Genomic DNA, 11,488 nt, shown 5'->3' on the forward strand with positions numbered 1-11,488 from the left:
ATTCTCTCGTGTTGTGTATTTCGTTGGTTAGTTTGTTTAACTAACTGGATTCTCTCGTGTTGTGTATTTCGTTGGTTAGTCTGTTCAACTAAATGGATTCTCTCGTGGTGTATAGCTTCGATTGGTTAGTCTGTTTAATTAACTGGATTATATTGTGGTGTATAGTTTCGATTGGTTAGTCTGTTTAATTAACTGGATTATCTTGTTGTGTATAGTTTCGATTGGTTAGTCTGTTTAATTAACTGGATTATCTTGTTGTTATGTAGAGTTTCGATTGGTTAATCTGTTTAATTAACTGGATTATCTTGTTGTGTATAGTTTCGATTGGTTAGTCTGTTTAATTAACTGGATTATCTTGTTGTGTATGGTTTCGATTGGTTAGTCTGTTTAATTAACTGGATTATCTTGTTGTGTATAGTTTCGATTGGTTAGTCTGTTTAATTAACTGGATTATCTTGTTGTGTATAGTTTCGATTGGTTAGTCTCTTTAATTAACTGGATTATCTTGTTGTTGTGTAGAGTTTCGATTGGTTAATCTGTTTAATTAACTGGATTATCTTGTGGTGTATAGTTTCGATTGGTTAGTCTGTTTAATTAACTGGATTATCTTGTTGTGTATAGTTTCGATTGGTTAGTCTGTTTAATTAACTGGATTATCTTGTTGTGTATAGTTTCGATTGGTTAGTCTGTTTAATTAACTGGATTATCTTGTTGTGTATAGTTTCGATTGGTTAGTCTGTTTAATTAACTGGATTATCTTGTGTATAGTTTCATTTGGTTAGTGTTTTCAATTAAAAAATTGTTCTTTCTCGTGTTGAGTAGTTTCGGTTGGTTAATTTCTTTTTAAAAAATAGTATTCTTACTTGCTGTCTAGTTTCTTGTTGAATTATGCTACTTATCAAGAAAAATGGAACAGACTTTGATAGTGAATAGAATTAAAAAAATCCAAACCAAGTCGACGGTCTTTGTTCCATGTATAATTTCTTCATTATAATTTACAAAAACAACTAAACAGCATGTGAAGGTTACAAGTACGAGGTATTTTAAAATCGTTTGTTTAATATGACTACTTAACTAAGCACAGAATTACACTGCCATCAGTTGTTAACAGTTCATTTGGTACTAGACAGTATGTAATTAATCTTCACCTATTTGTTGAATTTACACATTTTCGTTACTTTCTTATGAAGTTATTGATATAAAATATAAAATAAATGGTGTCAGATGTTAACGTCTATTCTCACTAAGAATATAGTATTTGTATTCACATTAATAAAAATATTTTGGTTAGTCAAATAAGTATTCTTACAAGTGATTTCAATGTACTTCTCATAGAAACTGTTTTTCGTCATAAGCTGTTTACTACATCGTTAACTACGAATAATTAAGAATTCGTAGTATTTTTGTTAATTATATAACTTTTATGAATCTTCGTTGTAATAAATTTTTTATCAAAGCAAACTATCTACATAGATCAGAGATAAATGTTAACTCAGTAATTAAATTAATATAAATAATTTAATATCAGTCCTAACTAGCTGTACGCAAGGTACAAAAACAAAAACGTATAATTACCAGAATGTACTGATTCATCACTTGGCCACATTCGCTGCTTTCAATATATTCGGCTGTAATCCTAACAAAATCTCACGAGATTCAGCCAGCTTAGGGGGTTTAGCTTAAATTAAATCCTCATACTAATTTATCAATGCAAAGTAATCATCAAAGAATAAAAGATTAAAATATAAATGAAATAAATTAATATAGTGTATACATTAAACATTTTCAACAACACTTAATCAAAATAACATTAAAATGAAAATGGTATGAAATAGTTTATAGGAATAGTTTATACTAAGGAATTCAAAGTTACTATGAATTCACAATGTATTTGATCAATTATTTGAATATAGTTATCAACCTAGCGATTAATACCGTTTCTCTTTTTTTATATTTCTAGAAGCACAATATTGAATTAAACTAGATGACGAGGAACCAAGAGGTAAAAGAAGTGAAGGAAGAAAAGATCATGAACATATGTAATTGTTTGATGCAAGATTTCTCATGTCTTGGATTTAATGGATTTATTGAACAACTACTCCAATAATTTTCATAAGTAGAAATAGAGTTCTACAGTTGACTCCGTAATCAAAATGAACGCCAGTAGTGTTTTAACTTGTGCTTTACAAACTTGGACAATTATAATTTATTTATGGTGCTTTTTATTTTCGCCGACAATGGCAACAGAAGATAACTCTACCAAATGTAAAGAAGGGTTGTTATTACCTCTGTGGCAGCCCAATGGAAATCTAAGCACTGGAGATATAGTAGCGAGAGGGATTGTGTACTTTCTCGCCCTGGCTTACATGTTTGTGGGTGTATCGATAATAGCTGATCGTTTTATGGCTTCGATTGAAGTTATTACATCCAAAGAAAAAGAAATTGTCATTAAAAAAACAAACGGCGAAAAACAGACCATTAGCGTGAGAATTTGGAATGAGACCGTTTCTAATCTTACTCTCATGGCTTTGGGTTCTTCCGCACCAGAAATTCTTCTTTCAATCATTGAAGTTTACGGTCAGAACTTTGAAGCAGGGGAAATTGGCCCAGGAACCATAGTTGGAAGTGCAGCCTTTAATATGTTTGTAATCATCGCCATCTGTGTTTATTCTATCCCTGAAGACGAGAGTAGAAAAATTAAGCATCTGAGAGTATTCTTTGTTACCATGACCTGGAGCGTTTTTGCATACATCTGGCTCTATCTTATCTTAACCTGGTCGTCCTATGGAGTCATCGAGGTGTGGGAGGGTGTAACAACTTTTCTTTTTTTTCCTGCTACTGTCCTAACGGCTTACATTGCTGATCGGCGTCTTTTGATTTACAAGTATCTATCTAAGAAGTATCGGATGAAGAAGAGCGGGATGATCGTGGGATCAGAAGGGGAAGATCTTGAGATGGGGAGTACTAAGGCTAATTACTTGCCTGATGGAGACATTACAATTCTTGAAGAAGATGGTAATGAAGAAGTTCGAGAATTTGAAGAACATCGAAGGCTGTATATTAACATTCTTCGAGAACTTCGCCATAAAAATCCCGACTCCCCAATGGATGATTTAGAATTGATGGCCCGCGAGGAAATTCTTAACCGTGGCCCAAAGAGCCGGGCCTACTACCGCATTCAGGCTACTCGAAAATTAACTGGAGGAGGTAACCTCATGAAGCGGAAATTTGAAAGGCGCGAGATAAAGAAAGAGGAGAGCATGCTGGAGAAAGAAGAAGTCATTATTATTGGTTTCGATCCTTGCCATTACACGGTGATGGAAAACATAGGAGAATTCGCCGTCACTGTCACCAGAGATGGAGACACTAGCCACACAATCTGTGTCGACTTCCAGACGGAAGACGGAACTGCTAACGCCGGTTCCGACTACGAGCATGTGGAGGGTACTCTAGTGTTCCGCCCAGGGGAAGCCCAAAAACAAATATACATCAAGGTTATCGATGACGATGTTTTTGAGGAAGATGAACACTTCTACGTGCGATTAACTAACCCTAGGTACTTGGGCTCGGATGGTCCGGCTGGTTCTATGAATGGCTCTATTGGTAATATAGGACTGCGTCCTCTTATTCAATTGTCCACGCCAGCTCTCGCCACAGTGATGATTTTAGACGACGACCACAGTGGTATATTTGGTTTTCCGGATGTGGAGGTCGAAACCTCTGAATCGGTTGGAGTTTTATCTTTAAAAGTGTGCCGATACAGCGGAGCACGAGGCACTGTGATTGTACCATTCAGGACCATAGATGGTACCGGTAAGAGGAACAAGGACTTTGAAGAACTTACAGGGGAGCTTGTCTTCCAAGATAATGAAACTTGGTAAGTATAATATTTGTGTTTGTTTCTCGGTTCTAATTCTAATATTTACAAACAAAATCTCAGACCACTCTGATTTCTATACAACACCATTAGTTTGAATGATTATCGTTAATTTCTGATCAAAGCAGGCGACCTACATAGATCATAATTTAAAGGTCACCCACTAATTAATGTAGCTAATTTAATAGACCTGCCCGAATCAATGCATTCTAATCATTATAAGTGTTTACTTTTTCATGTTGCATATTTCTTCTAATCAAAATGGAACCTTCGATATCAGGACATTTTCAGCCTTAGTACCGGTAGTATGTTCCTAGATCCATTTACTAAGTTAACGTTGGATATTAAACACTTTAAATTAATACTGATAATGAAAGTAACATGAAAGAGTAGAATGTAACTTGCTTACGAAACACGTAAAAACTAAGTGTTTGATTCACGAACTATCAGTGAGTCTCTGTCTTTTTAAAAGCTGCAGTACCACATTTCAAATTAAAATTTTGAATGAGACAGATTTTTTTCTATTGTGCTAGATATTCGTGATGTTCTTTTTAAATAAAAATATTGCAACTAACTTACGATCAGTGCAAGCTACCTACTTAGAGCAAAACTAAAAGTCAACTAAAAAAGTATAGTTAATTAAGTTTACTTTTCTTAGATTTTTAATTATAGAGACTAAAATGAATTGTTGCATCAGTTAGGTACCCTCGCTGTTAACAATATTTTAACCGTAAACCCAATAATATATTAAAATATTTTTTATTAATATTACAATAAATAATAAAAAACTAGTTTGACCACCAATGTGTAAAAGTACATATATTATCTATTTTTTTTACTGCAAGATGAGCGTTGACTTTTTAGATGGTTGTTAGATTTCTGTTATCATTTGACTTATTGTTTATTTCGTGCTTCTATTCTGTTTATATTATGCCCTATTCAATTTCGTTGAACATAAGATGTGAACAGACAGGTAAGATTACAGCGAGTTTCTTTATAGACTTGATCTTGAAGAGAAAATATCTAGAAATTACAAATAATAGGATACGAGAAGAGCTTACAATTTACCGAAATTTACTATAATTATTCTTAGATCTAGAACAATAAATTTTACTATATTGCTAATTTATTTTAAGTTGTATTATACTTTCACAATGTATTTTTCAGGAAGTTTCTGTGCTGCTTTTACGTTTAAAACATACTCTAAATGTAGCACTTATTAAAATGACTTTTTCTATAAAACGTGTATAATTTGTCCTACACTTTTAATTCACGATTAGTATAATTCACTGAGCATAAGTTAAAATAAAGACATAAAATATAAATAAAATAAAAAACTGCAGATTTAAAATCCTACATCCAAGGTTTCACAAGGATTTGAGTGCCTTAAATTTAAATGATTTTGGAGCCTCACCATGTCGTTAAAGTCCATGTCACTACGTCCGAACACACTCTTTCTGACGACTGTGCATCTCCTCAATCATCCTGCAGCGTAATATCTATTACAAAAGCTTCCTCGTAAGGCTGTGAAGTCCAAAACACAACATTCCTCTCTGTTGCTTTCCATAATCCACCTAGTGTACTAGGACGATGGTTTCCTAGCGTCCGTTTCAACAGTTCGATCGCACAGATTTCTAAAGGTGCTGCATTCGGCGACTTGTGCGTAACGTCTTCTTATGGAATAGCATTAACACCCATTTCAATATAAATCTGCTTAATGTATACTATGATAGAACTGGAGGTGTGACTAGAAATCTTGTCTTGGTGAGCCAATATTTAGTTGGTCTCGTTTCCGGACAGAGATTGTTTTGATTATATTGCTTACTTTTGCTTGGAACACGTAGACGTCTCTTGTCACTGTTTTTTGTGTTCTTGGATTCTCACCTGTTACAAAACACCGCACTTTCTTTACCAGAGCTGGAGTACGACTTGCTGCAAGTCTCTTTCTGAATAGTCATGGTTTGCAAAGTTTATCCATATTCCTTTTTTCCAATGCCATTAAGTACAAGGAATATCCCAGATTTTTAAATTTATAAATCCCCGATCTGAACATATCTTTATGATCTGAGTGTATAATATTTTGCGTCGGAAATGGTTGTTATATACTCTTCCCAAATGTGATCAATTTTTGCTAGCATCACACTATCTACGTAACGCCAAACAATGTCGAAATATAGTTCTTATACATTCCATTCCACCATTCCATTTTATAGGCTATGGTTGTCATGTAACCTGCATATTCCAAATCGTTTTAGGATAGTGTACTCAACTCTATGTACATTTTATTCACAAAGTATCTCTACTATAACACGTTGAATGACGTTTTTATTATATTTTTATCAGCTTTGAACTTTTGCTTTTTAGAATAAGCTTGCGTAACACAACCTTTTGTTTAGTAATTGATTTTATTGGGAGGACTTATATTCTTAAGCGTAAAAACGTCTATGATTAAAAGCACTTTTCTTTAATAGTCGCAATTCCAAATTAGACAAATTAATTCTAAACTTTACTCATTGGTCAGTAAACCAAAGCTATATAATAAAAATATTTTCAAGTAATGGATAACATTTGTGAATACAAGGAATACTACTGTGTTGATGATTACTGATGTAAAGTGATATATCCGCTTTATTAAAATACCATGTCTCCCCTGCTAAGAACGAGAACAAATAATTTTAAAGGTCAGTGAAAAGTTTCGTTTAAGAAGGTTTTCAAAATGTGCTTTCATCTGACGAGGAAAAAAAATTAATTTTATTTTTTTTAAATGTGCCGCGATTGTGTTGTTAAATGAAACAGCTTTGTGATTGAAAAACGAGAAACTTAAGTATAGACTCCCACGATTTTGTTTTACCTCTTGGAAATACAAAAAAAGGTCATATTATCATCTCTAAGTTAGGAGAATTGTTTCAAAGTTAGTTCACATAGATAAGTTTCACGTCTTTTAATAACAAAAAATATATAATTTAAACACCAGCTGAAGTTTTCTTTCATTAAACTAATTCTTCGGTTGATCAGTGGTAAGTTTAAAGACTTAAATAGCTAAAATCCTGGCTTCGATTCCCCACGGTGAACAGGGCACAGATAGTCCATTGTGTTACCTTGCGCTAAAACAACAACAACATGGTTAAACTAAGATTAAAATAGTGAACTAATAAATATCTTTCACATCCGATCGAGTTTTGTGGTGAGAGCTTGCTGAGCTTTCCTTGAGTACCTCTCGTACGTGGTGATGTCACGTTTTATCTAATTTATGCCTCGTCTGGATAAAAAAATAAGTAACCCATTTTTAGCAGAACGTTTTCTGTTGTTTCGCTCTCTCTCTCTTCTTTTTTTAAACTTCTTTGAACTACACAGTCTTCTTTTTCAACACTGGGGAAACTCGGAGCTACACAAGATTGCCATAAGTATTCAGTAAGCTTAATATCACACTCCGTCTTGGAAATTGAAGAAAATTATATTATCGCTTAGCACACAAACAAAGTAATAGGCTAATCATTTATCATTTCGTGAGCAAGAAAGAGAATACATATTATACTAGGCAAAACCTATGTCTCACTTGTATCATTTGTATAATGTAAAGTTTAATTAATTGACATTTTAGATGAATGCCTTTCCTCAAGTCTTAATTAGATTATAAAAACGTCTTTAAATTTTGTTCTAAGAAGCACAGTGTTTATTCTGTTTTTCGTAATTTGAAGTAAATGTTGAGCTAGCTGGACCGTTTTCCTTCCATGTCCAGGAAACTCCGAAAATCCCTTCATTCGCTTTTGTTTTATGAAGTGTTACTAAATAAAAATTACAAATTTCAATCCTAGTACAGAGGTATTTTTGTGATGAGGTAAGAATGAATAGAGGGCGCTGATATATTCCCGAAATATAAGATAAATTTATATTTCAGTCTATGGAGACTTACGGTAACTCAGTAGTAAACTTGGGGACTAACAACGCTAATATTCGGAGCTTGATCCTTGTGATGGGCGAATACTGAATATTTTATTGAGGAGAATTTGCTTAAAAATTAAATAAACAATCAGAAAGTTTAATGAAGACAGTTTCTAGATATTTTACTTTTCTAGAATTCCATACTTCATAAATCTTTTCAATCTTTATCACACGTTGTATTAAACCTATAATTACAGATAGTGGTTCGTAAGGACCCCATCGGATTTTTAAACGTATTTTTCTAAACGATATATGCACCAAATTGTTTATAGGTTCATGGCATTCTTGGCCAGAGGGTTTTTGATAGTATGAGTTACACAAACATTTAACAAAAATACGAATAATGTTGTAATCAATCCCACGAATTGCTGCTGGGATTCTGGATATATACTGCTTAGAAAATTTTTAATTTCACTCATTATGTTTCAATCCGTTGTTAGGTAAGATTTAGATGAGATAAATAAGTAAAATACACAAAGAATATTGTTGTATTTCTTTATGTTCAATAATATTGTGTTCTGATTAATACGACGTTTACTCATAACAATTTGACTTTCTTCTCAAGGAATCGGTTAACAAACAAAAATGTTAACTTTCCACTGAAATATTACTAACGTGTAGTAGATAGCTGCTTTACCTTCAACTGAATATTACTAACGTGTGGTGGACAGCTGCTTTACCGTCAACTGAATGTTACTAGCGTGTGATAGATAGCTGCTTCACCTTCAGCTGAATGTTACTAACGTGTGATAGATAGTTGCTTCACCGTCAACTGAATGTTATTAGCGTGTAGTAGATAGCTGCTTCACCTTCAACTGAATGTTACTAACGTGTGGTAGATAGCTGCTTCACCTTCAACTGAATGTTACTAACGTGTGGTAGATAGCTGCTTCACCTTCAACTGAATGTTACTAGCGTGTGGTAGATAGCTGCTTCACCTTCAACTGAATGTTACTAACGTGTGGTAGATAGCTGCTTCACCTTCAACTGAATGTTACTAGTGTGTGGTAGATAGCTGCTTCACCTTCAACTGAATGTTACTAGTGTGTGGTAGATAGTTGCTTCACCGTCAACTGAATGTTACTAGTGTGTGGTATATAGCAACTCCATCTTCAACTGATTGTTACCTGCTATAAGTAGACAATAGCTACCTGCTATAAGTAGACAATAGCTACCTGCTATAAGTAAACAATAGCTACCTGCTGTAAGTAGACAATAGCTACCTGCTATAAGTAGACAATAGCTATCTGCTATAAGTAAACAATGGCTACAACATGTTATTAGTAGACAATATCTACCTGCTATAAGTAAACAATAGCTGCCTGCTGTAAGTAGACAATAGTTACCTGCTATAAGTAGACAATAGTTATCTGCTATAAGTAAACAATAGCTACCTGCTATAAGTAAACAATAGCTACCTGCTATAAGTAAACAATAGCTACCTGCTATAAGTAGACAATAGTTACCTGCTATAGGTAAACAATGGCTACAACATGTTATTAGTAGACAATATCTTTTATTTATTTATTTAACTTTTGTTTTTTGACAAATCTGTTACCGACAAAAGTAAATTCTTACGTTTACTATTTTAAATTTCATTCTTATATAAACTATTATTATCATCAAGAGCTGACAATAACTTTTCTGGTGATCTAAATTAATAATTCGTAATTACAGATAAATAATCAATACCATTAAAGCAGTGTGCAAAAATACTGTCATCAGTTTTTCATTTTAGGAGAGAGTTAAATAGGATAGGCAATGAAAAAAATATATGTGTACATTATTAAAGTTGCTTTCTAGCCTCTGGTGGCTCAACGGTATGAAACGTATAACCATAAAAACCGGGTTTTGTTACCCGTGGTGGGCACAGTACAGATTGCTCATTTTCTACCTTTTTACTTAACAACAAATAAACAAATTCTTTTCAACATTTAAAAGAAGCAAACGCAGACTTTGCGAAAGTTTCGTTACTTGAATCTTTCATATATAAACGAAAAATCGACAGTTTTTAACTGGAAATCTTGGGAAGCGAACAAAAATGAGCTTTTTTTAGGGGGGGGCATTACACAACAAGGTGACGCCGTAGGCTAAGAAGCGTGAAATTGTTTTGCTGATGATATTGTTTCAGTATTATTGGATGTTGAGCGGTATTGTTTCCTAAGTTTTCGATCTATGGAGCTTTGAAAACAAGAATGACTTATGACTTGATATGTAGAGGAAATTTACACAGCAACGCTGATAGGAATACGTCTCCATCTGTTCTGTTCGTGATCGTCCGTAATGTCGTGTAAGCGTGCCACACACACTTATAGTAGTACTGTCCGATCAGTTTTCTAATATTTCAATACAATATTGTTATTATTTACGTAATGAGCATACTTCCAGATACCCGTCTTTTACACAAGATCACAGCTTCGTGCTTGTTGAAACGAGACAGTTTCAGAATGAAAAAAAATGATTATGTATACTCAAATACACTACAATATCTATAAATTCAGACAACTGCATTCGAAATACACGCATCATCATAACGGTCCGGGCTTATATATTAACAAAGAAATATTGGAGTTCTGTTTTGTGACTTTGTATCGATTTGTGTCGTCACAGCTGTGGCTGATGTGGACTCAAGTTTATTAATGAATAGTTTTATTAACAGTTTGTAATGTCTTTGCCTTATCGAGGCTTCTTTTGTGCAGCTTGTATCATATACATTTTACTGTTTTCTGTTCACTTTACAAATTGGTTGTTTTAGCCTGAAGTGAGTTCAGTTTAATAGACAGATACATTCATCATCATAACAACCTGGGTTTTTATATTAACATATTATCATATGTGTCCTGAAGAGAAAAAGCTTCTATAGTCGAAAAGCCTGAGAAGCAGAAGCTCTCATTTGCAATGGTCTCCCTGTGGGGCAACGGTACGTTTACGGAGTTATAACGCTAAAATACGGGATTCGATTCCTCTCGATGGACCAAACACAGATACGATAGAAACCAAGAACAACGATTACAATGAATTACATTACTTACGAAGCTGATAAAAGATAAAATGGCCACTCTGTAGTGCCAACAACGTTGACGTTCTATTCACTTTCGATGACCTGAGTCCAGAGCTTCTCAGACTGTTTTCTTCTCAGGAACAATTCAAACATTTAAAATCATCTCAGGATATAATTGTATAAGATTCAATGTTTGAAAGATGCTAACTTGCAGATAAAACTACATTATTTCCATTAAAACATAAGACAAACAACGAATCATTAACAGTTATACACTGAAGACCTACCATCCTACGAAGTACACGACTGCATTTGAAACCGGTTATTACAAAAATCATTATGCTTTTATCGCTAATTTATATATTATATTATTTTCTAGTAATTAAACTTATAAAGACTAGTATGTTATATCATTTTCTAGTCATTAAACTTATAAAGACTAGTATGTTATATCATTTTCTAGTAATTAAACTTATAAAGACTAGTATGTTATATCATTTTCTAGTAATTAAACTTATAAAGACTAGTATGTTATATCATTTTCTAGTAATTAAACTTATAAAGACAAGTATGTTATATCATTTTCTAGTAATTAAACTTATAAAGACTAGTATGTTATATCATTTTCTAGTAATTAAACTTATAAAGACTAGTGTGTTATATCATTT

At 33.3% G+C, this 11,488-nt stretch overlaps 1 protein-coding gene across 1 annotated transcript in view; it reads left to right on the forward strand.

The window, feature by feature from the left end:
* LOC106459425 (sodium/calcium exchanger 3-like) overlaps positions 1 to 11,488 on the forward strand; it is a 107,122-nt gene that overhangs the window by 32,131 nt on the left and 63,503 nt on the right. The window contains exon 2 of the mRNA XM_013919045.2: positions 1,961 to 3,877. Within this exon, the coding sequence (XP_013774499.2) occupies positions 2,154 to 3,877 (1,724 nt within the window). The 5' untranslated portion in view covers positions 1,961 to 2,153. The remainder of the gene's footprint in view (positions 1 to 1,960; positions 3,878 to 11,488) is intronic.

Source organism: Limulus polyphemus, unplaced genomic scaffold (genome assembly GCF_000517525.1).
Source record: "Limulus polyphemus unplaced genomic scaffold, Limulus_polyphemus-2.1.2 Scaffold606, whole genome shotgun sequence".
NCBI lineage: Eukaryota > Metazoa > Arthropoda > Merostomata > Xiphosura > Limulidae > Limulus > Limulus polyphemus.